General features: G+C 50.1%; 1 protein-coding gene across 1 annotated transcript; it reads right to left on the bottom strand.

Moving 5' to 3' along the window:
- Positions 1 to 4,854: 4,854 nt before the first annotated feature.
- On the bottom strand, positions 4,855 to 21,060 carry LOC119962700 (E3 ubiquitin-protein ligase TRIM62-like). The gene is made up of 6 exons (XM_038790635.1): positions 20,718 to 21,060; positions 10,168 to 10,263; positions 9,158 to 9,391; positions 8,381 to 8,403; positions 8,000 to 8,106; positions 4,855 to 5,520 (listed from the first exon to the last, which is right to left on the bottom strand). Exons 1-6 carry the CDS (start codon positions 20,925 to 20,927, stop codon positions 4,973 to 4,975), a joined length of 1,218 nt encoding a protein of 405 aa, XP_038646563.1. The 5' UTR covers positions 20,928 to 21,060; the 3' UTR covers positions 4,855 to 4,972.
- Between the last annotated feature and the right edge of the window lie 852 nt (positions 21,061 to 21,912).

The following is a 21,912-nucleotide window of genomic DNA, read 5'->3' as shown; positions in this document are numbered from 1 at the left end:
CATGGCAATCTCTGAAAGACGTGCCAGATCATCGACATGGGTACCACCATTACACGTGTGAACACCACTCACCAGGTAAGCGGTACATATTCATGCGACTCGGCCAATGTTGTCTACCTCATACGCTGCAGGAATGGATGTCCTGAGGCGTGGTACATTGACGAGACAATGCAGACGCTGTGACAACGGATGAACGGACAGCATGTGACAATCACCAGGCAGGAATGTTCCCTTCCAGTCGTGGAACACTTCAGCAGTCAAGGGCATTCAGCCTCTGATCTTCGGGTAAACTTTCTCCAAGGCAGTCTTCAGGATGTGAGACAATGCAGAATCACCGAGCTGAAACTTATAGCCAAGTTCCGCACACGAGTATGGCCTCAACTAGGCGCTTATATCTTTTATTCTTTCTTACTGCTTGCTTTTCGGGAATACATGACCTGGTACCATGTGGTGATCTTTGTGAGGGGTTTCCAGGATGGAAGGTATAGTGATCACAAAGATACACAAAGCTCTTTTGAAGTGCAGGTTCGGCGGATTGGCCATGTAAATTTGTCCCTGTTTCCAAAAGGTTTGGTGGTGTTACGGGGATAGGGTGGAGGCGTGGCCTAGGTAAGGTACTCTTTCAGACTCAGTGGGCCAAATGGCCTCCTTCTGCACTGTGGATTCTATGAAAAGTCACGTCGCCTATAGGTGGAGAGGAAACCAAACTTCCACCTGCCCTTATATGTTAAAAGGCGACTGGCCTCCCTGTTCTCATAAAATGCCTCTCTTGAATGTTGCAGCTGGCTCACTGCCTTACCAGTTGATAGTAATTCAAATTGGGCCTGCTGCTTCTTCCTACTTGCAGGAAATAGGGGCAAGTGAGTACTGATGGTCTACCTCAATGATAGACCCCACCAACCTCTGCCGCTCCACCCTCACAGTGCTTTGTAGGAAATCATCTCCCTCCTGATGACCACCTTAAGGGCTTCCCAAACGTAGAAGGTGAGATAGACTTACTTTTATTAAATTTAATATATTACCCAATGGCGGAGGACATGTGTCCACAAAATCTTTTGTCCGCCAATGCCATATCCAATCTCCATGGCGGGTGTTGGGAGGGACCTGACTCTAGCACAAAATCCACAAGATGTGGTGCATGATCAGAAATCACAATCGCCGAATACCCTGCCCTCTTCACCCATCACAAAATGTCAATACGTGAGTAAACCTGATGGGCATGGGGAAAAGAAAGAAAAATCTTTATTCCCCCTGTGCAAAAAACACCATGGATCTGCTAACCCCCCCCCCCCCCCCCCCCCCCCCCCCATCTGCTCCCCCCTCCCCCCCCATCTGCTCCATGAAAACCAACAATGTTTTTGTCACACCTGATGGGGTCAGAAATTTGGGCCTGGAGTGTGTCAACCTCGGATCTGGAACAGTTTAAGCCACCCCACAAGATTAGCTGATGCAAATTCAATTCAGAATGGAGACTAGCAACCTGTTAAAAAAATATCGTCCAAATTTGGCAGCTAGACATTAACTAAGATGACCGAGGTGCTTGCCCTGGACCCACTAACAATCACATGTCTGCCATTAGGATCCGCCAAGGTCTTAGAGGCTGAATATTGACCCTTTCATTGATGAAAAATCCCCCCCCCTCCACGGGCCTTAACGTCAAAACCCAAGTGAAATACTTGACCCACTCTCATCCTCATTCTCAAAATAGAATAAGTGATACAGCTTTGCAGCCAGAGGTCCAGCCAAATTTAAGAGCAGTGTGAATTTCCTTTGTTCTGAGACATTTTCAAGCATGGCAGCATTAAGAAAAAATTCAAACTGCTGTTTGAAGAACACCCAGTTTTTACATAATTTACCATCTGTGCGGAGATGATCCGGTCTCCGTTGACTCTCCATCTCTCAATAGGTCTTTCTGCTCGGATTTTCTTCAGGTGTAGAGGATTGATTGCTTCTTTCAATCTTCTCGTCCGTTTATGCTATTCTTTCTAATCTACCTGTATTCTAGTTTTTAGGCAACATACCTGGTACCATGTGTTGTTCTCTGTTTTGCTTCACCCTTATGGTTTGACCCGAAGTGTAGATCCAAAGAACGAGTCTTGTTGACAAACAAAACTATTTCACTAACACTACTTAACTTAACTGGGTTCAACACTCATCCCGAAGAAACAAATAGTTGATTCATAACACAGAAACTATTCTTCTCTACATCTAACTCACAACCAGATTGAACTATTATCTTTCTATCATCTCTCCACCTTCTCACCCCAAGGCTCAGCGTCATCCCTTACATAGTTATGGGACTCTAGTGGCTGTCTGTATAATTTCATTAACCCTTGCATTACCTTCATGTATGATAATACCACAACACCCACCTCTTCTGCAACATTGTCTGGTCCCTTTTGAACATCCTGCAAAAACACCACATCAGCATTCAAACTTTTAAAAAATAAATTTGGAGTACGCAATTCTTTTTTTCCAATTAAGGGGCAATTTAGTGTGGCCAATTCACCTACCCTGCACATCTCTGGGTTGTGGGGGTGAAACCCACGCAAACACAGGGAGAATGTGCAAACTCCACACAGACAGTGACCCAGAGCCAGGATCGAACCTGGGACCTCGGCACCGTGAGACAGCAATGCTAACCACTGCACCACCGTGCTGCCCAGCATTCAAACTTTTAAGGCGAGAAAATGCCCTTGACCTTTTCATTGGGTCCTTACATTCCAGGTGACCAACCAAATTGGGAGCCTCCCAACCACACTCCCCCTCGATCCAGAGTCAGCTATTTCCACCAGGAGGGTTCAACCAACAACTACAGAGAGCACAGGCACCAATTCCACCCAAGATGGCCACCAAGCCCATCAGCAAGACAAAACAAAGAAAAATCTGTAGACACTGTCAGTAAACTAACCCTGTCCCCCAACCCCTTCCCTCCACCAATACCACACCCAAATGCACATACACCGGACAGGATCTGATAGTGTTCACCGTGGCCATGTGATGGAGCACTTCCAATTAATGTGGGTGATTTTTTTATAGTGACTGTAAACTTCCATTCATAAATATGATTGCATGACCAGCTGTTTTGACATATGGAATTTTAAAAAGTGGTATCTTGATCCATTCTTTTAGATTAGACCTTTGCAAATTTCCTTCTCTCCTTTCCTGAAATTGCTGGTCTCTGCTGGTGCTTGGTCCCACAGGTGTTCACCAAGTTAATCTAACAATGACTAAGGAGTGCTGTCATAGTTTACGCCAAATCTGTCGGCAGCCACTGTACACATTTGTACATTTTACCTCAGCGAACCACTGCATAGGTATTATTCTTGCTGAATATAGTAAGAAGTCTTACAACACCAGATTAATCTGGTTAACCAGGTCTCCCTGAATAATTTTCCCTCCGGATGTGGCTGAAACCAGTTTTAACAATTACAGGAATACATACCGCCCATCAAATGTTTTCAGGGTTTGTTGTGTCAACAGACACCAAAGTTACCAGCCCTCCAAGAAACAATCCCACCGTCTCCTACCAGTTACTGACCCCTCCAATTGCAGAACCACCTATTTCCCCAGCAGAGCTGCCTCACTGAATTGTGTGCTCATTGTGTGACTTCCGCTTCTTGTTATTAACTAAACCATAGTTGCATTAATAAATTGTGCCTTTAATTGCGTTTTGCGAATTATTGTTAAGAGTCTGGTTAACTAGTTACAGTTGGTTAATAAACAGTCTGTTTTTGCTGAATTAGCTGATCCCAGCAATGGAATTTAACTCTGTGAGTTTTGTTCACGTGGCTGTGTGGTGGTGGTTGGGTGTGTGTGTGTGTGTGAGTGCGCGAGAAGTGCAATTGTTGAGGAAGTGAGTCTCTGTCTAATCTCAAAGTCCCATGTTCATGTTTGGGCACATTGTTCACCACTGCTGGTTAAATTCAAGTCCACGTTGTTTGCCTTTCATGAACCGGTTCCTCAAACTATGGCATAGGGAAGGGGAAGTTGCATTTTAATTTCAGCTTTCCACCACCAAGTCCATTTGCGCAACAAGACAGTCAACCACACCACTCTGTCTCACGCTCTGGACATCATTCAACTAGTTATTACTGTGTCCGCCCTTCTTTCCATCAGATGCTTAAGCCAATGTACCGTTGTGACATCTGTTCTCTGAAGTCGTGCTCTGGGTCCCCACTCTTTGTTGGTAACTTCCCTGCCTGCTGTGATCTTAAGTGTCCCAGGAAAGGAATGATCTAGGTTCCATACCCAATTTGTGTTAAGTTAACTAATCCCCATGAGACTGTATCATGAATACCATCTGCAGTGCTCCTGGGTTAATGGCAGTGATTTGCTCCTGATCACTAACCAGGGGTACCAACAGAAAAGTGAGCATATGAGGATAAGACTCAGCTTGAGAGTTATTACTTCCATTGTTAAATACCCAGTGATCAATTACCAGATTGGCTCACATGAAGAATGGACTGCCGAGATGAAGCATTCAGAATGTAAAGAATGACATTTCATAGAATCCCTAAGTGCAGGAGACCATTTAGCCCATCGATTCTGCACTGACCACTCTACCTATCCCCACTCCCCACCCTATGCCCATAACCCCGTGCATTGATCATGGACAATCCACCTAATCTGCACATCTTTAGACTATGGGAGGAAACACACGCAAACATAGACAGAAGGTGCAAACTCCACACAGAGTCACCGAAAGTTGGAACTGAACCCAGGTTCCTGGCACGATGAGGTAGCACTGCTAACCAATGTGTCACTGTACAGTCAGCTGGGACTGTGGGGGAAGCAAAACCTTCCTGATCACACACTAATACGAGCATCAACACAGGGGAGAAGGAACAGAGATATGCAAAATTAAAACAAACCTTTATTTGGGACCAATATCCATGAACAATGAGTAGTGAGACTCTCTTTAGAGATCAAGCCTGACAGCACAAAACAGGGAATACGCGCCTCATTGATATCACACATTTAATTTGAAAATGGTGAGCCGCTGGTCACCCGGGACCGCCTCCTCCATTGAACATGGGCTGTACAGAGGCAGAAGCTGATCTGTGAAACGAGTTCGAAAGACGTGGAGTATTTGCATCATCTCAGCATTGAAGAATGACACCAACCCACCCTCATAATCCACATAGATACCAATACGGTGTGGTTTGTGCTGGACTTCCAGTTGGATGTCATGCTCATCACAGACCTCATAACGATAGCCATCACGCAATGTCAAACACCAGAAGCCTCTGCTAGGCCGGTAGATAATATTCCCATGCCGGGTTACAGAGCTGTAAGCAACTCCAAGGTCCCATTTGGACTTCTTGTTGACGGTCACTTCCCAGTAGTGTTTCCCCATCGAAATTGCCTCAGCGCCAAGAACACAAAGGCAGCCGTCAAATCGGCCATCTGTGTAATCAACTGGCAAAGCTTCATGGCGAGGAATCACTGACCGTCGGTTTGTTGAGATTTCAAGGTGAGGGTGAGCAGTTGAATGGTCAAAGGTGTAAGTTTCAGGCACTGAATGGAAAATAAAAGCACAACAGAAATCGGTCAGCAAACATCAGACAGAAAAAACAAATGGGAATCTGGTCAAAGGCTGCCTTCACATTCGTCCTATTAGAATCTGAGATGAAAGTGGGAGAAATTTTTTTTAAAAAATATTTAAAGTGCCCAATTTAGTGTCTTTTTCCAATTAAGGGGCAATTTAGTGTGGCCATTCCACCTACTCTGCACATCTTTGGGTGATGCGAGTGAGACCCACACAGATGGGGAGAATGTGCAAACCCTACACAGACAGTGGCCCGGGGCTAGGGTCGAACCTGGGCCCTTGGTGTTGTGAGGCAGCAGTGCTAATTACCGTGTCACTGCGCTGCCCAAACATTATTTAATTTTTCATTGCACTGGGGAAACGAAGCAGGGGTGCCACATGTGTCCCTTCTGTTTTTGTTGTAGATTGGGCCCTTGTGATGAGAGGCTTGGAGTTGTGGAAGGGGATAGTCGGGGGGGGGGGGGGGGGGGGGGGGGGGGGGTTGCGGGTCGGTGGAACATAGGGTATCATTCAACGTGGACAATTTGTTGTCATATATTTTGGAGTTGGGCTCCTCGGTGGGGTATATAATGGGTTCGCTGCAAAGATTTGGGGCATTTTCAGGGTACAAGTTGAATTTGGGGAAAAGTTAGTATTTTGTGGTTTCCTCTCCAGGGGCGGAAGCCAGGGTGGGGGGTGGTTACCATTCCGTGTGGCAACATCTCACTTCAGGTATCCGGGGATGCAGGGGCCCGGAACAATGCAGGTCTTCGGAAGTTGAATTTCTCTAGCTTGGTGGGGAGGGTGGAGGCTGATTTGTCGAGCTTGGATAATCTTCCTCTGTCGTTGGCGGGCCAGGTACAGGCAGTGAAGATGAACATTCTAGGGCGATTTTTGTTTTTGTTTCAGTGCTGTGGTGGTATGAATGTGAGCACTGCCATTGGTGCAGAGCATGGGTTTCCCATTGGGTCTGGCTGGTCATGTGCCTCTCGTCCGATTGGCCGGGACTAGTCATGTGACTGCTCACCAATTGGTCGAGAGGCAAGTAGACCCCGCCTCCGAGGCGGGGTATAAGTACCCAAAGTTCCCGGCGGTCGGCCTTTCTCTGTAGTCGACCACCGGGCTAACAACTAGCAGATTAAAGCCACAGTTTGGATCTTCATCGTGTTACGAGTCCAATTGATGGTACATCAAGTGCTTGCCGGTCTTTTAGCCTCACGCATTTTTCAAGGGGATGTACAAGCTGATCTCTTCATTTGTATGGACAGGGAAGATGGCGCTTCAGAGGGGACAGCAGTCATATGGGGGGTAGGCTTCCCAAATCTGATGTACTATTGTTGGGCAGCGAATGCAGAGAAGGTTCAGGGATAGAATAGGGAGGCAGGGGCTTTGTGGATAAAGATGGAGGCGGGTTCATGTAGAGGGTCGGGCGCTGATGTGGATGCCACTCCTGATGGCTCCAGGGAAGAATTTGGTGAGTCTGGTGGTGGTGGACACGCTGAAGATTTGGAGGCAGGATCGGCAACATTTTAGGTTGGGAGCTGGGTCGGGGGGATGCCGATCGGGGCAAATCACGGATTTGAGCCGAGGAGGATGGATGCGAGGACCGGGGATAGGAGGATCAGGTGGATGAAGGATCTGTTGCTGGGAGGGCGGTTTGTAAGCTTGGAGAGCTGAATGAGAAGTTTGGAATGCACGGGAGGCATTTCCAGTACATGCAGGTGCCGTTCTCAGGGAGGTTTTCCTGACCTTCCTGATAGCACCTGCCTTTTCATTGTTGGAGGTGTCAGCAGTGGTGGGGGGTGTCTTCTTCGCGATTTCTGGGAAGATTTTGGAGGACAGTAAGGTATCCATGGTGGGCGGCACTGGAAGAGGGACTGTGGTGTGAGGTGCTTCGGAGGGTGAATGCCTCGACTTAGTGCGCAAGGCTGGGGTTGATACAGCTAAAGGTGGTGTACAGGGCGCACCTGACAAAGTCAAGATGAGCCGGCTGCTTGAGGGGGTGGAGGATATCTGTGAGAGGTGTGGGAGAGGTCCTGCAAATCAGGTGCATATGTTCTGGTCATGACCGAAGTTGGAAAGGTTTTGGAGTGTGGTTTCCAGCATGTAGACGAGGAACCTGGTCCTCTGGAAGCCATATTCGGGGTATTGGACCTGCTGGAGTTCCAGACAGGCACGGAGGCAGATATTTTAGTCTTTGCCTCACTGATTGCTCACAGGCGGGTCCTGTTGGTGTGGAGGTCAGCTGTTCCCCCCTATGCTTCAGCGTGGCGGGGGAACCTGTCCAGGTTCTTAGCCCTGGAGAAGGTGAAATTTGCCCTAGCGGCCGGGGGAGATTTGGATGAAGGGGGGGGGGGGGGGGGGGGGGGGGGGGGGGGGCGTGTTTAATGTGTTGGGTGGGTTCATTGTTGTAAAATGTAAAAAGTTGAACATTTGGAATACAAATACTTAAAAAATATATTTAATTACCTGTCAGAATTATTTGAAACATCCTCTTCCAAACTTTGTATTGCAGTGGACCACAAAATTTCTCAGCCTCAAAACGCACAATGGGCTCATTCACTGTTTCACAAGGACTGTAATGAAACAATTAGCTGATTAATGTTGCAGAAAACATGGGAACAGCTTCCCTGAGATGCACGGAGAAACTGAGGCAAAAAGAGTTAGAAGGACAGATAAAGCGACTGTGTAAGTGAGCAAGGACACCGAAATAGACAGAGAGAGTCGGAAAATAAGTGAGGGGGGAGGCAGAGTGGTACATGACAGATAAAAACAGAAAGAAAGGCAGGTGAAAAGATAAAGGCATAAACTGAAATGAAACAAAATGCAGCGATTACGCTTTAATCTCACCCATCAGAGGAAATGTTCAGCACCTGAAACAAGAAGAAAATAAATTGAGAGAACTGAGAGTGGAATTGTGAAAAAGCCCAGGTGACTGCACCATTTCCCCGGCAACCACCCAGGAGAAGCAACTGACTGATACAGAACACAAAGGTTGAAAGCTCTCAGCATCAGTGACTGCCAATACAGAATGAAAATCTCATCCCTCTGATGAGGTGGAAGAGTCAAATCTTGTTCTCATTTTTTTTTATTAATAAAGGTTTGGGGGCAATTGTGGCTCAGTTGCATTTCTTCCTGTGACAAGATGGTGTCCTCCGCCTTAAAATTCAGACTTCCTTGTGGTGAAGGTGCTCCCACAATGGCATTGATGGGAAATTATTAACCCAGCGATGGTTGTAAATGTCCAAATCAGAATGCTACACATCCTGGATAGGATATTGTTCGCACAACATCCGAGATTTGGGCTCAAATTCAGGGGCGGCAAAGGCATCCTTTCTCTGCCAGTACAGGGTGCCAGATGTTGAACTTCACCTCTTGAATGGGAAATAAGGTTATGTTCAAGCCAAATTCTGATATCAGAGGATATACCTAGCTGGGCTCTTCCTCTCCTTCCCTGGCCTCTCCCATTCCCAGGGACAGCACATTACAGATGCAATGTCTGCTGCTAAATTAATAGATGCAGAAAAATCAAAAGCATTTTGTTTCATTTCTTGTAGTGAATGGATTTTTTAAAAAAAGGGCAGGAAAAATAAACAGGCATCCGCCCTTGGGCTCATAATGGGTTACCTTCAATACGTCACTCAGGTCGGTGGTCTGCAGCACTGCCTTGAGGGGGCCCACCAGCAAACTCAAGTGCTTAGTCCTCTGCAAGCATTCTGCTTTTAGCCTTTCCAACTCCTGCAGGGCGTGCTGTTTCTCAGTGTCTATCCACACCATCAAAACCTTCTCCTCAGAATCTAGGAAGCTCCGCAAAGTGGCAAAATCTTCTTGCACTTGCTGCTGGAGTTTCTCAGCTTCTTCCTGGAACAGAGGAAGATAACAATTCACAATTTAGGCTTGGTCTGAGGGGCTCGTGCACAACTAGCGAATTAGTACAACTAGCCACTGAATCTGATCTCAATGTCTCAGTAACCCATCATTTACTGAATCACATTTCCTGCCCCTCTCCATAGGTACAAATAATGTGATAAACCCTCTTCCACAACATGGTGCCTGAATGTCCCATCTGGTGTCAGATAGATTAGCTAGGTTCCTTACTCTTTATTAATTTAGATAATATCTGCTGGGTTCAAGAGGTAGAATGTTATTGAAGTGCCCCTGGGGAAGAGGAGAAAAGGTTAGGCAGAATTCCTGGTCCAAATCATTGCAGGAAAGTGTGTGTCAAACTCAGCTCTAAAATGCTTTGACAAAGAGTCATCCAGACTCAAAACATTAATTCCCTTCTCTCTGAACAGATGCTGTCAGGCCTGCTGGGATCGTCCAGTATTTTCTGTTTTTGTTTCAATCCTAATATAACCTTGTAAAATCAAATATCCTGCTGCTACTCGTTGGCTGGGTTCATATGAAGAAGTGTAGGGTACGGTAAAGTTGCCATGATCGCAAATGACCATAGGCTGCTTTCCCCTTTGAGGGGGAGCGCCTGATGGATGGCGATTTAACCTGAGGATCACCACTGATCTCAGCTGAGAAGCAAGGCTGAGAAGGTGGGGCCTGTAAGGTAATGAAGGGTACACCCATGGAACCAGTGCAAAGGGGAGTTTGGAGATAAATATCTGTGCGCACCCAGAATTGCTTACTTGGGCTGCTGTCATGTTGCGCTCAATATCTTCGAATCTTGAGGTCTGCTCCGAACTCTCTGCTTCTAACTCGATCAAGTGTGCAGACAACAGTTCCTGTTTGAAACACAAAAAATGCATGAAAATTCTGCTGGGGAAGAACATTACCAACAAGCATGTGTCACTGGCTGGGCAAACATTTGCTACCCATCCTAATTGCCCTTGAGCTGAATGACTTACTGGGCCATTTCAGAGGGCAGTGAAGAGTCAACAACATTGCTGTGGGTCTGGAGTTGCATGTAGCCCAGACCAGGCCAGGATGGCATATTTCCTTCCCGAAAAGAACATTAGCGGACCACATCTAAAAACTAGTTTTTTTGTTCAAAATAACAGTTGTTGATAGTAGATCACCATTACCGAGATTAGCTTTACATTCCAGATTTATTAACTGAATTTAAATTTCTTCAGCTGCTGCCGGTGAACCCATGTTCCAAGAGCAGTAGTTGGGTCTCTGGATTATTAGCCCAAGGACTTTTACCAGTGTGCCACTGTCTTTTCTGGTGTGGTCCTACCGTCAACTAAGTCATTATGACATAAAAATATCTATATTGAGACTTCCGATGGCAGCCATGGAGTGAGTGGTCGCACACAGGGCAGCTCCTTCTCAAAGGCGTTGGTTTGGACACTTTATACCCGTTAGCGGTGTACCTCCGGCAGGAAAATGGTGCCGGTGTAGAGGGAGAGGTTCTCTCCAAGATTGGCATGTCTACTGGCTGCCAGAACCGGCAAAAAACAGTTAAAGACCTGGCTACGGAATTGGAGGGGATTTGTGGAGCAGCAACAATTGCGAGAATGGCAGAGTTGGAAGGGTTGTCACCAATGGGGAAGGCCTAGATGGAACCGTTGATGGCCTTCATTAAAGACAAATTTCACCAGCAAAGGAAGGAGATGCATGGTGACCTTTCGAAGGCTATTGAGGGAGCAGTTGCACCTCTGCGAGGATCGATGGACTGTGTAGAGAAGTGCCTTGATGAAGAAGGGGTGAAGATACGAGAGGTGCAGAAGGTGGTATCCGCCCAGAGCGATTGGATCGTGTCCTTGGGGGCAGAGGTGGAGGGCCTGTGCAAGTTGTTGAGGGTGAAGGTGGAGGAGCAGGAAAACAGGTACCGGCAGAACCTGAAGATTGTGGGGCCGCCAGAGGGTGTGGAAGGAATGAGCACCATAAAATATGCTTCAAGGATGCTGCCGGGTTGATGGACGAGGGGGTCCTGGAAAAGGCCCAGAGGTGGGCAGGGGAGAAGATTCTACGGTGAGCTGGATTGAAGCTAAACTGTGTATGGGAGGGGGAATCGTGTTCAAATATATCAAGATATTGGTGCAGAGCTGGCAAATAGGCGTGCAGGATTCAACAAGGCCAAGGTGGTATTGTACGGAACGAAGATTCGGTTTGGGGTGTTGTATCTGGCAAACTTGTGGACACTTTTAAAGGCCGGGAGTACTATTTTGAAATGCCAGAAGAAGCCAATGATTTTATAAGGGACCATAACCTGGGGGAGAACTGAGAGTTTGTGTGAAATGGGGGAGATGTATATGCAAAGGTTGGAGGTTATGGTTTTTGGGTGTTAAATAGTTTCATAAACAAACATTGTTTTAATTTAAAAGTCCTGTGGATCTCTGGTGCATCACACCTGTAAGGTAGGCCCGTGTGCTCCCAATAACCACAATCTATTAAACGTTATGGGTCAGGTGAACTTCATGATACACTTTGGGGTTCTCTAAACCCTGGCCCATAACAGGGGGTACCCCCCCCCCCCGCCCTCCCCCCAACACCCCGTGTTGTCTGCGGTGTTTTTTCTTTTTGGAGGGGTCGATTTGCGATTTCTCTTTCGGGTAAGGGGTGTGTATGGTGAACCTACGAGAGGGACCTTCGAAGGACCTCCGAGCGGGAGCTGCCACGCTGGCCGGTAATGCTGGTGAATGGAGGCGAGGTGGGGGTGCAGACCACGGGAGGTGGCCAGGTGAGGGCGGGGGGAATTACAATGTGGCAGAGTTGGAGACTGAGCGTGGTCATGGACGGAATGGGGGGCCATCCTGGATGGGCCTGATTTAGGGTGGTATTATAGGAGCCAGAGCCTGAGGGGGATGACGGCAGACGATAAGGGGGAGTGGAGGCGTAAGCCCCCAGTAAGAATTGTAACTTGGTACATCTGGGCCGATTAAGAGGTGATCTTTTTACAGGAGACTCACCACTGGGTGAAGGACCAGGTTAGGTTGAGGAAGGAATGGATGGGTGGGACAAGTATTTCACTCGAAGTTGCGCAGGTTGCCATTTTGTGGGTCCAAGGAAGTGTGGGACCTGGGGGAAGGTATGTGATTGTGAGTGGGGTGCTGGAGAGAGGATGCCAGTGGTGCCGGTCAACCTATGTGCGCCAAATTGGGATGATGTTGGGTGTGTGAGGGGTTTGTTGGGGGCAATCCCGGACCTGGATTCGCACCAATCGATTATGGGTAGAGATTTTAACTGCGTGATGGAAGAGAGTGTGGACAGGTCCAGCCCCAAGTCAATAGGAAGGGGGAGGATGGGGAAGGAGTTGGGAGGGTTTATTGAGTGTATGGGAATGGTAGATCTGTTGAGGTTTAAGAACCCGGGGCGGCGGGGGGGGGGGTACTCGTTCATCAAACACGTGTATGAGGTGTACTCGAGAATTTATTTTCTTTCGTGGTGAGCCAAGTGGTGTTGTTGGAGGTGATGGGGGCAGAGTATGCAGGGATTGTGATATCCGATCATGCGCTGCATTGGCTTAGTGCGGGAAAGGTACAAAGGCCGGGATGGAGGCTAGATTCGGGCCTGCTGGCAGGGAAGGGGTTTTGTGAAAAGGCGAGGTCGCCGTGTGGGGAATACGTGGAGATTAACCAGAATAGGGAGGTGTCGTTAGTTACGTTTTGGGAGGCATTGGAGGTGGTGCTCAAAGGGGAGATTATCTTGTTCAAGGTGCACAGAGATAAGAGGCAGAGGAAGGAGTATGGAGGTTGTTGGATGAGATAGTTGAGGAGGGCAGAACCCCACTAAAGAGTTGTTGACGGAGAGGAAGAGGTTGCAGGGCAGTTTGATAGGATGATAATGGGAAAGGCAGTGGGGCAGCTACAGAGTGCGAGGGGTGTGCAATATGAATATGGAATGAAGGCAAGCCGTATGCTGAGGAGGCAGGCTATGTCTGGGGAAATTTTAAAGGTGCGAACTGAAAGGGGAAGGTAGTGTCATAGCCGGGGAATATAATTGAGGGGTTTCGGGGGTGTGGTAGTCACCACTGATATATATATTAGGTAATTTGTGAATCGGCCCTGTACTACAGGTACGGGGGTAGTTCCCTACCTGCTGGCTCTGTCCAGTAGGCAGAGTATAAATATGTGTGCTCCCCGTACAGCAGCCATTTCGCCAGCTGCTGTAGGAGGCCACACATCTTAGTGTATTAAAGCCTCGATTGCATTCAACTCTCGTCTTTGTGCAATTGATCATGCATCAATTTAATACACCAAAGTTTTCAGAAGATGGACCTCCGCATCAAGCCGGATCGCCTGCAGCTGGATCCACAGTCAGACAACGCCAAAAAGGACTTTCAACATTGGCTAGCCTGTTTCGAAGCATACATCGTGGCTGCGCTACTCCCAATTCCTGAAGCTCAGAAGATTCAGATCCTCTACACGCGGCTGAGCTCCAACGTCTTTCTGCTTAACCAGGACGTGCCGACCTACGACGACGCCATGGCGCTACTGAAAGAAAACTACGCTCAGCGGACTAACACGCTTTACGCCAGACACATCCTCTCCACTCGTAGTCAACTCCCTGGTGAGTTAGTAGAAGATTTCTGGCGTGCTCTAATCCTCCTAGTCAGAGACTGTGACTGTCAGGCTGTCACGGCCACGGAACACTCGAACTTGCTTATAAGGGACGCTTTTGTTACGGGTCAGATTAAATCCGGCAGCGCCTTTTAGAAGGGGCCACGCTCAACCTCGCGGCAACCAAAAAGCTTGCACTCTCACTGACGATCGCCTCGCGCAACATCCAGGCCTACACCCCCGGCCGCGCGGCCCCCTCCTACGCATCGTGGACTCCGCAGACGGCTGCCCCATCGGGGACCTCACTCAGCCAACCCCATGCCACTGCCGCACGCCCGCCAACCAACCAGGGGGACCCAGATGTTACTTCTGTGGGCAACCAAAACACCCCTGACAACGCTGCCCGGCCCGGAGCGCCCTTTGTAAGGCCTGCGGCAAGAAGGGGCACTTCGCTGCGGTGTGCCAGGCCCTCTCAATCGCCGCTATTGTTCCGACCCCCCCATCATATGGCCAGTGGGTGCCGCCATCTTCCCCTCCTCGGACCACGTGCAGCCTGTGGGCGCCGCCATCGTACCTGGCCCCATGCCCCCCGGGCACCCCATCATCTGCCGCCATCGATGACCAGCTGCGTCTCGCCTCGGTCACGATTGACCAGTCTCACCCACACAACCCAGCAACCGCCTCGACAAACGTGAAAATCGATGGGCAAAAGATCTCCTGTCTGCTGGTCTCCGGGAGCACCGGGAGTTTCATACATCCCGATACGGTAAGGCACTGCTCCCTCGCGGTGCACCCTACCAATCAGAGAATCTCCCTGGCCTCTGGGTCCCACTCCATGGCGATCCGGGGGTACTGCATCGCCACTCTCACTGCCCAGGCCGTGGAGTTTACCGGCTTCCGCCTCTACGTCCTCTCCAACCTCTGCGCTGCCTTACTACTCGGCCTGGACTTCCAGTGCAACCTCCAGAGCCTAACATTGAAATTCGGTGGGCCCCTACCACCCCTTACTGTGTGCGGCCTTGCGACTCTAAAGGTCGACCCACCTTCCCTATTTGCAAACTTAACCCCAGATTGCAAACCCGTCGCCACCAGGGGCAGACTGTACAGCGCTCAGGACAGGACCTTCATCAGGTCCGAAGTCCAGCAGCTGCTTCGGGAAGGCATCATCGAAGCCAGCAACAGCCCCTGGAGAGCCCAAGTGGTAGTGGTGAAAACTGGGGAGAAACACAGAATGGTCGTGGACTACAGCCAGACCATCAATAGGTATACGCAGCTCGATGCGTTCCCCCTCCCACGCATATCTGATATGGTCAATCAGATTGCACAGTACCGGGTCTTCTCAACTGTGGACCTAAAATCCGCCTACCACCAGCTCCTCATCCGTAAGGCGGACCGCCCATACACAGTCTCGGAGGCAGATGGCCGCCTCTACCACTTTCTCAGGGATCCCTTCGGCGTCACCAATGGGGTCTCGGTTTTCCAACTGGAGATGGACCGAATGGTCAACCGTACAGGCTGCGGGCCACCTTCCTGTACCTTGACAATGCCATCATCTGCGGCCACGATCAGCAGGACCATGACGCCAACTGTGCCAAATTTCTCCGCACCGCCACTCCCCTCAATCTAACTTACAACAAGGAGAGGTGTGTGTTCAGCTCGAACTGCTTAGCCATCCTGGGCTATGTGGTCCAGAACGGAATTCTGGGGTGCACGCGCCCCCTCATGGAACTCCCCCTCCCCCACTGCCCCAAAGCCCCCAAATGTTGCCTGGGGTTCTTTTCTTACTATGCCCAGTGGGTCCCAATTATGCGGACAAGGCCCGCCCATTCATCCAATCCACTCTTTTTCCCCTAACGGCCGAGGCTCACCAGGCCTTCAACCGTATTAAGACCGACATCGCCAAGGCCGCGATGCACGCAGTCGACAAGACATTACCATTTCAAGTCGAGAGCGACGCATCAGACGTCGCTCCAGCTGCCACCCTTTACCAGGCAGGCAGGCCCGTGGCATTCTTTTCACGAACCCTTCATGCCTCCGAAATTCGGCACCCCGACGTCGAAAAAGAGGCCCAAGCCATCGTTAAAGCTGAGCGGCATTGGAGGCATTACCTGGCCGGCAGGATAGTCACTCTCCTCACTGACCAACGGTCAGTAGCTTTCATGTTCAACACACAGCGGGGCAAGATCAAAAACGATAAAATCTTGAGGTGGAGGATCGAGCTCCCCACCTACAACTAAGAAGATTTTGTATCGCCCCAGTCAGCTCAACGATCCCCCCAATGCCCTATCCTGAGGTACATGTGCCAGTGCACAGGTGGACCGACTCCGGACTCTGCACGACAATCTTTGTCACCTGGGAGTCACACGTTTGTACCACTTCGCAATCTGTCCTACTCCGTCGAGGAAGCCAGGGCAACCACCAGAGACTGCCAGGTCTGTGCGGAGTGCAAACTGCACTTCTACCGGCCAGACCGTGTGCGCCTCGTGAAGGCCTCTCGCCCCTTTGAACGCGTCAGCGTGGACTTCAAAGGGGATCTCCCCTCCACCAACCGTAACACGTACTTCCTCAATGTGGTCGATGAGTACTCCAGATTCCCCTTCGCCATCCCATGCCCTGATATGACGTCTACCACTGTCATCAAAGCCCTCAACACCACCTTCGCTCTGTTCGGCTTCCTCGCCTACGTACCCAGCGACAGGGGATCTTCATTCATGAGCGATGAGCTGCGTCAGTTCCTGCTCAACAAGGGTATCGTCTCGAGCAGGACAACCAGCTTTAACCCCCGGGGCAACGGGCAGGTGGAGAGGGAGAATGGGACAGTCTGGAGGGCCATCCAGCTGGCCCTACGGTCCAGAAATCTACCGGCCTCCCGCTGGCAGGAAGTCCTCCCCGAATCACTGCACTCCATTCGGACTCAATTTTAACAGGGGGTGAATGTGGTAGTCACCACTGATATATATATTAGGTGATTTGTGGTAAGGCCCTGTACTACAGGTACGGGGGTAGTTCCCTGCCTGGTGGCTCCGCCTAGTAGGCGGAGTATAAATATGTGTGCTCCCTGTACAGCAATCATTTCGCCAGCTGCTGTAGGAGGCCACACATCTTAGTGTATTAAAGCCTCGATTGCATTCAACTCTCGTCTTTGTGTAATTGATCGTACTACGAGAAGCTGTACAGGGCGGAGAGAATGGAATTTTGGGACGATTCCTGGATGGATTGGAGTTTCCAAGGTTGGAGGAAGAGAAGGGGCAATCATTGGAGGAGCCACCAGGGCTGAAGGAAGTGATTGACAGCATTAGGGGGATGAAGTTGAGAAGGCTCCAGGGCCGAATGGCTTTCTGCTGGAGTTTTATAAGGTGTTCACAACAGAGTTGGCACTGCATTTGTTGAGGATGTTTAGTGAGGCGTTGGAAAAGGGGGAGCTGCCAGAGACACACACAGGCGTTGATTACGCTAATCCTGAAGAACGGGAAGGATCCATTGGGAATGTGGGTCGAATCAGCCCGTTTCGCTATTGAACACAGATGTGAAAGTGCTGGCTACATTGGTAGTGGTGAGGATGGAGGGATGCATGCCAGGGGTGGTTGCTGAGGATCAAATGGGTTTTGTAAAGGGTAGGCAACTCTCCAGTAACATCAGGAGACTGTTGAATGAGGTTATGACTCCGACAGTGGGGAGGGTGCTGGAGGTCTTGTTTCTATAGATGCAGAGAAGGCTTTTGATCGGGTGGAGTGGAGGTATTTATTTGAGATCTTGGGTAAGTTTGGGTTTGGCCAGAAGTTTGTGACGTGGGTGCGCTTGCTACATGTAGCTCCGGTTGCAAATGTATGTACAAACGGGCTGAGTTCACGCAGTTTTGTGCTGCATAGAGGAATGAGACAGGGATGTCCGTTGTCGCCATTGTTGTTCATGCTGGCGATGGCCCTTTGGGAGTTGGTAGAGTGGCAAAGGATTGAGGGGGAGCAGGGGGCACAGGGTGCCGTTGTACGCAGACGACTTGTTGTTCGTGTCGGAGCCGTTGCAGAGTATGGGCAGGATGATTGGAATATTGGAGAGGTTCGGGACCTTCGGGAAGAGCGAGGTATTTCTGGTGAATGCGGCAGGGGGCCAACTTAGGAATGTTGCTATCTAAGGTAGCTAGGGAAAGGTTCAGGTACTTGGGGAATCAGGTCACGAGGGAATGGGCTACGATGCACAGGTGGAATTTGACAATTTGGTGGAGGAGATTGGGGGGGATTTTAAGAGATGGGGTACATTACACTTGAGACTGGCAGGGAGGGTGCAGGTTGTAAAAATAAATGTGCTGCCAGGGTTCCTGCTCGTTTTCCAGACCCTCCCCATCTTTCTACGGAAGACCATCTTCTGGAAATTGGAGACAGTGATTTTGGACTTTATATGGGTGGAGAACGTGCCAAGGGTACAGAAGGCCCTGTTACAGAGGCAGAGACAGAAAAAGGTCATGGTTTAGGGAGGTACATGTGGGGTGGGTCAAGATGGAGGAGGAATCCTGTAGGGATCCAGTCTCAGGCTATGGTGACAGCTCCGCTACCAATAACCCCGAGGAAGTGTACAGAGAATCTGATGGTACAGTCGATGGTTAGGATGTGAATCAGCTGCGGAGACACTTCAAGTTGGAGGGGATGTCGGTGTTGACACGACTGTGCGGGAACCACTGTTTAAGCCAGGGGAGATGGATGGGATGTATGGGAAGTGGAGGGAGGCAGGGCTGGTGAGGCTGTGGGACTTGTATCTGGAAGGGAAATTTGCATATCTGGGTGAGTTGCGAGACAGATTTGAGTTGCTTAGGGGGAGTGAATTTAAATACATGCAGGCACGAAAAGGAGTGGAGGACGTTTCCCAGGTTGCCGGGTATACCCCATTGGAGCAACTACTGCTCTCAGATGGGTCGAGAGAGGGTAGGATTGGAGACATATATGGGTGGTTGGGTAACGGGGGGTCTAAGTGGTGAGGATCAAGAACAAATGGGAGGAGGAGTTGGGGGAGGGAGAAAATAGGCTGGGGACTGTGGTGCGAAGCGATGCGTAAGGTGAAATCAACCTCGAGGATGAGCTTGATTCAGTTCAAGGTGATATGACCCAGGCGAGGATGAGTGGGTTCTTCCAAGAAGTGGTTGATGAGTGCGAGAAGTGTGGGCGAGGGCACAAGTTCTGGGATTGCGAGAAACTGGAGAGTTATTGGGTAGTGGTATTTGGGATATTATCTAATATTCTGGGGGTGGAGGTCAGGCCGAGCCTAACTTTGGGCTGGACCCAACGGTGGTATCGGAAATGCTGGAGCTGCTGGAGGAGAAGGGGGCCGATGTTGTGGCCATCGCCTCTCTATCTGCCCAAAGGATCTTGCTGAATTGGATGTTGGATACGCCGTCGAGGGTGGCGGCCTGGCTGGGGGGACTTGTATGACTTTTTTCGGTTGGAAAAGATCAAATTGGAATTGAGGGGGTCAGCGGAGGGCTTCAGGGTGGGATTCTTCATGACAATGTTGCGGAAGGTGGGGGGGGGGAGAAGGGTACGTAAAAGGGAAAAAACTGTACAAACTGTGGATTGTGAGGTTGTGAGGTGTATTGTTGTATGTGGTACTGTGTTTGTTTTTACACATTTTTATAATAAAATACTTTTTAAAAAAATATCTAGATTGATCAATTCCACCTGCATCAGAGTCAAAGTTCCCTATTTAACGTCACGGGAGCGCCCTGACATGTCATGATGACTGTGAATGGTCCAGGAAGCAGGTCCACGACGACCTTCTCAGGAAATCCAGGAATGGGAAATGAATGGAGCCTTTCTAGAACTGTCTACATCTCCTGGGTGGCAGGAGGAATCTGCTGGGTGGCAGGAGGAATCTGCTGGGTGGCAGGTGGAATCTGCTGGGTGGCAGGAGGAATCTGCTGGGTGGCAGCAGGAAATCTGCTGGGTGGCAGGAGGAATCTGCTGGGTGGCAGGAGGAATCTGCTGGGTGGCAGGAGGAAATCTGCTGGGTGGCAGCAGGAAATCTGCTGGGTGGCAGGAGGAATCTGTTGTTGGCTGGAGGAATGTCTTGGGTGGCAGGAGTAATCTGCTGGGTGGCAGGAGGAATCTGCTGGGAGCCTAGAGGAATGTCTTGGGTGGCAGGAGTAATCTGCTGGGTGGCAGTGGGAATCTGCTCGGTGGCAGGAGGAATCTGTTGGGTGGCAGGAGGAATCTACTGGGTGCCAGGAGGAATCTGCTGGGTGGCTGGTGGAATCTGCTGGGTGGCAGGAGGAATGACCTGGGTGGCAGGAGGATTGTCTTGGGTGGCAGGAAGAATCTGCTGGGTGGCTGGAGGAATCTGCTGGGTGGCAGGAGTAATCTGCTGGGTGGCAGGAGGAATGTCCTGGATGGCAGGAGAAAATCTGCTGGGCAGGAGGAGGAATCTGCTGGGTGGCAGGAGGAATGTCCTGGGTGGCAGGAGAAAATCTACTGGGCAGGGGGAGGAATCTGCTGGGTGGCTAGATGAATCTGCTGGGTGACAGGAAGAATCTGCTGGGTGGCAGGAAGAATCTGCTGGGTGGCAGGAGGAATCTGCTGGGTGGCAGGAAGAATCTGCTGGGTGGCAGGAAGAATCTGCTGGGTGGCAGGAGGAAATCTGCTGGGTGGCAGGAGGAATCTGCTGGGTGGCAGGAGGAATCTGTTAGAGTTCAAAACGATGCACGGGGTCTCACTGAACAAACTCGGGTCCTCCGTCTGCATCCACCTTACCTTCAATTCGCTCAGCGCTTCTTCCACCGGCACCACCGTGTGCCCGCGGTGTGGGCCCACTATGGCACACTTGCTGCACACTCTCTGTTTGTCCGGCCTGCAGAAATAGGCCAGCTTCTTGCCGTGTTCAGCGCATCTACCGACCTCCCCACGGGCGCCGCCTCCATCCCCCTCCTCCATCCCTCTCAGCGGAACATCCTCCTCCTCCATCCCACTCAGCGGCTATTTCTCCGCCGGGGCTGTGGAGTCCGCTTCGCCTCCCGCCTAAAGAGGAGGCTTCGCTGAGGAGCGCCCCCGCCCTGTCTGCTGTCTGTCTGCAGGGGAATCCCAGACCGACATCCGAGTCTCCAACCCGGGTGGTGGGGGGGGGGGGGGGCAACTTGCAGCAGCTATCCGGGGGTGAGGGCAGACACTTCATTCTCATCCCAACTTCTAAACCATTTCGTGATCCAGGGCACTGCGCGCCTGACAAATTAAAATCACTTTCTATAACCTCCCAAAAATATTGAATTGTGGAAGATTTGCCTCCACGAGGGTGGGGGAGGGGGGGGGGGGGGTTCCCTTTTATAAAATTGATTTGATGACTTTGAACTGAGTTTTCCACTTCTGCCGACAGTTTTTTGGAGGGATGTTTTGAGTTCCCTCCCTCCACTTCCCTCCCCTTTAACGCGATCCTCCATTTAGTGTCATAATGTCCAGCTGCTGGTGTTGGACTAGGGTGAGCACAGTATGAAGTCTGACAACACCCAGGTTAAAGTCTAACAGGTTTATTTGGAATCACGAGCTTTCCCGAACGTAGCTCCATCAGGTGAGTGAAGAGGTAGGTTACACAAATGCAGCATATAGAGACAAAGCCAATGATGCAATATGATACTTTGATTGCCAGTCTTTGCAGGTAAATAAGTCTTTACAGGTCCAGACGGTGTGACTGTAGAGAGGGATTGTCAGAGGTTAAAGAGATGCAAATTGTCTCAAGCCAGGACAGTTGGTAGGGGGTTAATGTAGTGAGACATGAATCCAAGATCCCGGCTGAGACCGTACTCATGCGTGCGGAACTTGGCCATCAGTTTCTATAGGCGATTCTGCTTTGTGTGTCCTAAAGGCCGCAAGATCAGAGGCTGAATGCCCTTAACTGCTCAAGTCTTCCCAGACTGGAAGGGAACATTCCTGCCTGGCGATTGTCGCGCAATGACCA

The sequence above is a fragment of the Scyliorhinus canicula genome, chromosome 3 (assembly GCF_902713615.1).
Source record: "Scyliorhinus canicula chromosome 3, sScyCan1.1, whole genome shotgun sequence".
Lineage (NCBI taxonomy): Eukaryota > Metazoa > Chordata > Chondrichthyes > Carcharhiniformes > Scyliorhinidae > Scyliorhinus > Scyliorhinus canicula.
This window is presented reverse-complemented; position numbering and strand designations above follow the sequence as displayed.

Bases quoted from the DNA above. Each gene is read 5' to 3' on its own strand.
- LOC119962700 (XM_038790635.1), bottom strand. From the start codon at position 20,927: ATGGAGGAGGAGGATGTTCCGCTGAGAGGGATGGAGGAGGGGGATGGA. The intron at 10,264-20,717 runs GTAAGGTGGATG...TGTTTCAAACAG, and splicing joins AAGCGCTGAGCGAATTGAAG to GAACTGTTGTCTGCACACTT. The intron at 5,521-7,999 runs GTAATTAAATAT...TTTTCCATTCAG, and splicing joins GTTTCAAATAATTCTGACAG to TGCCTGAAACTTACACCTTT.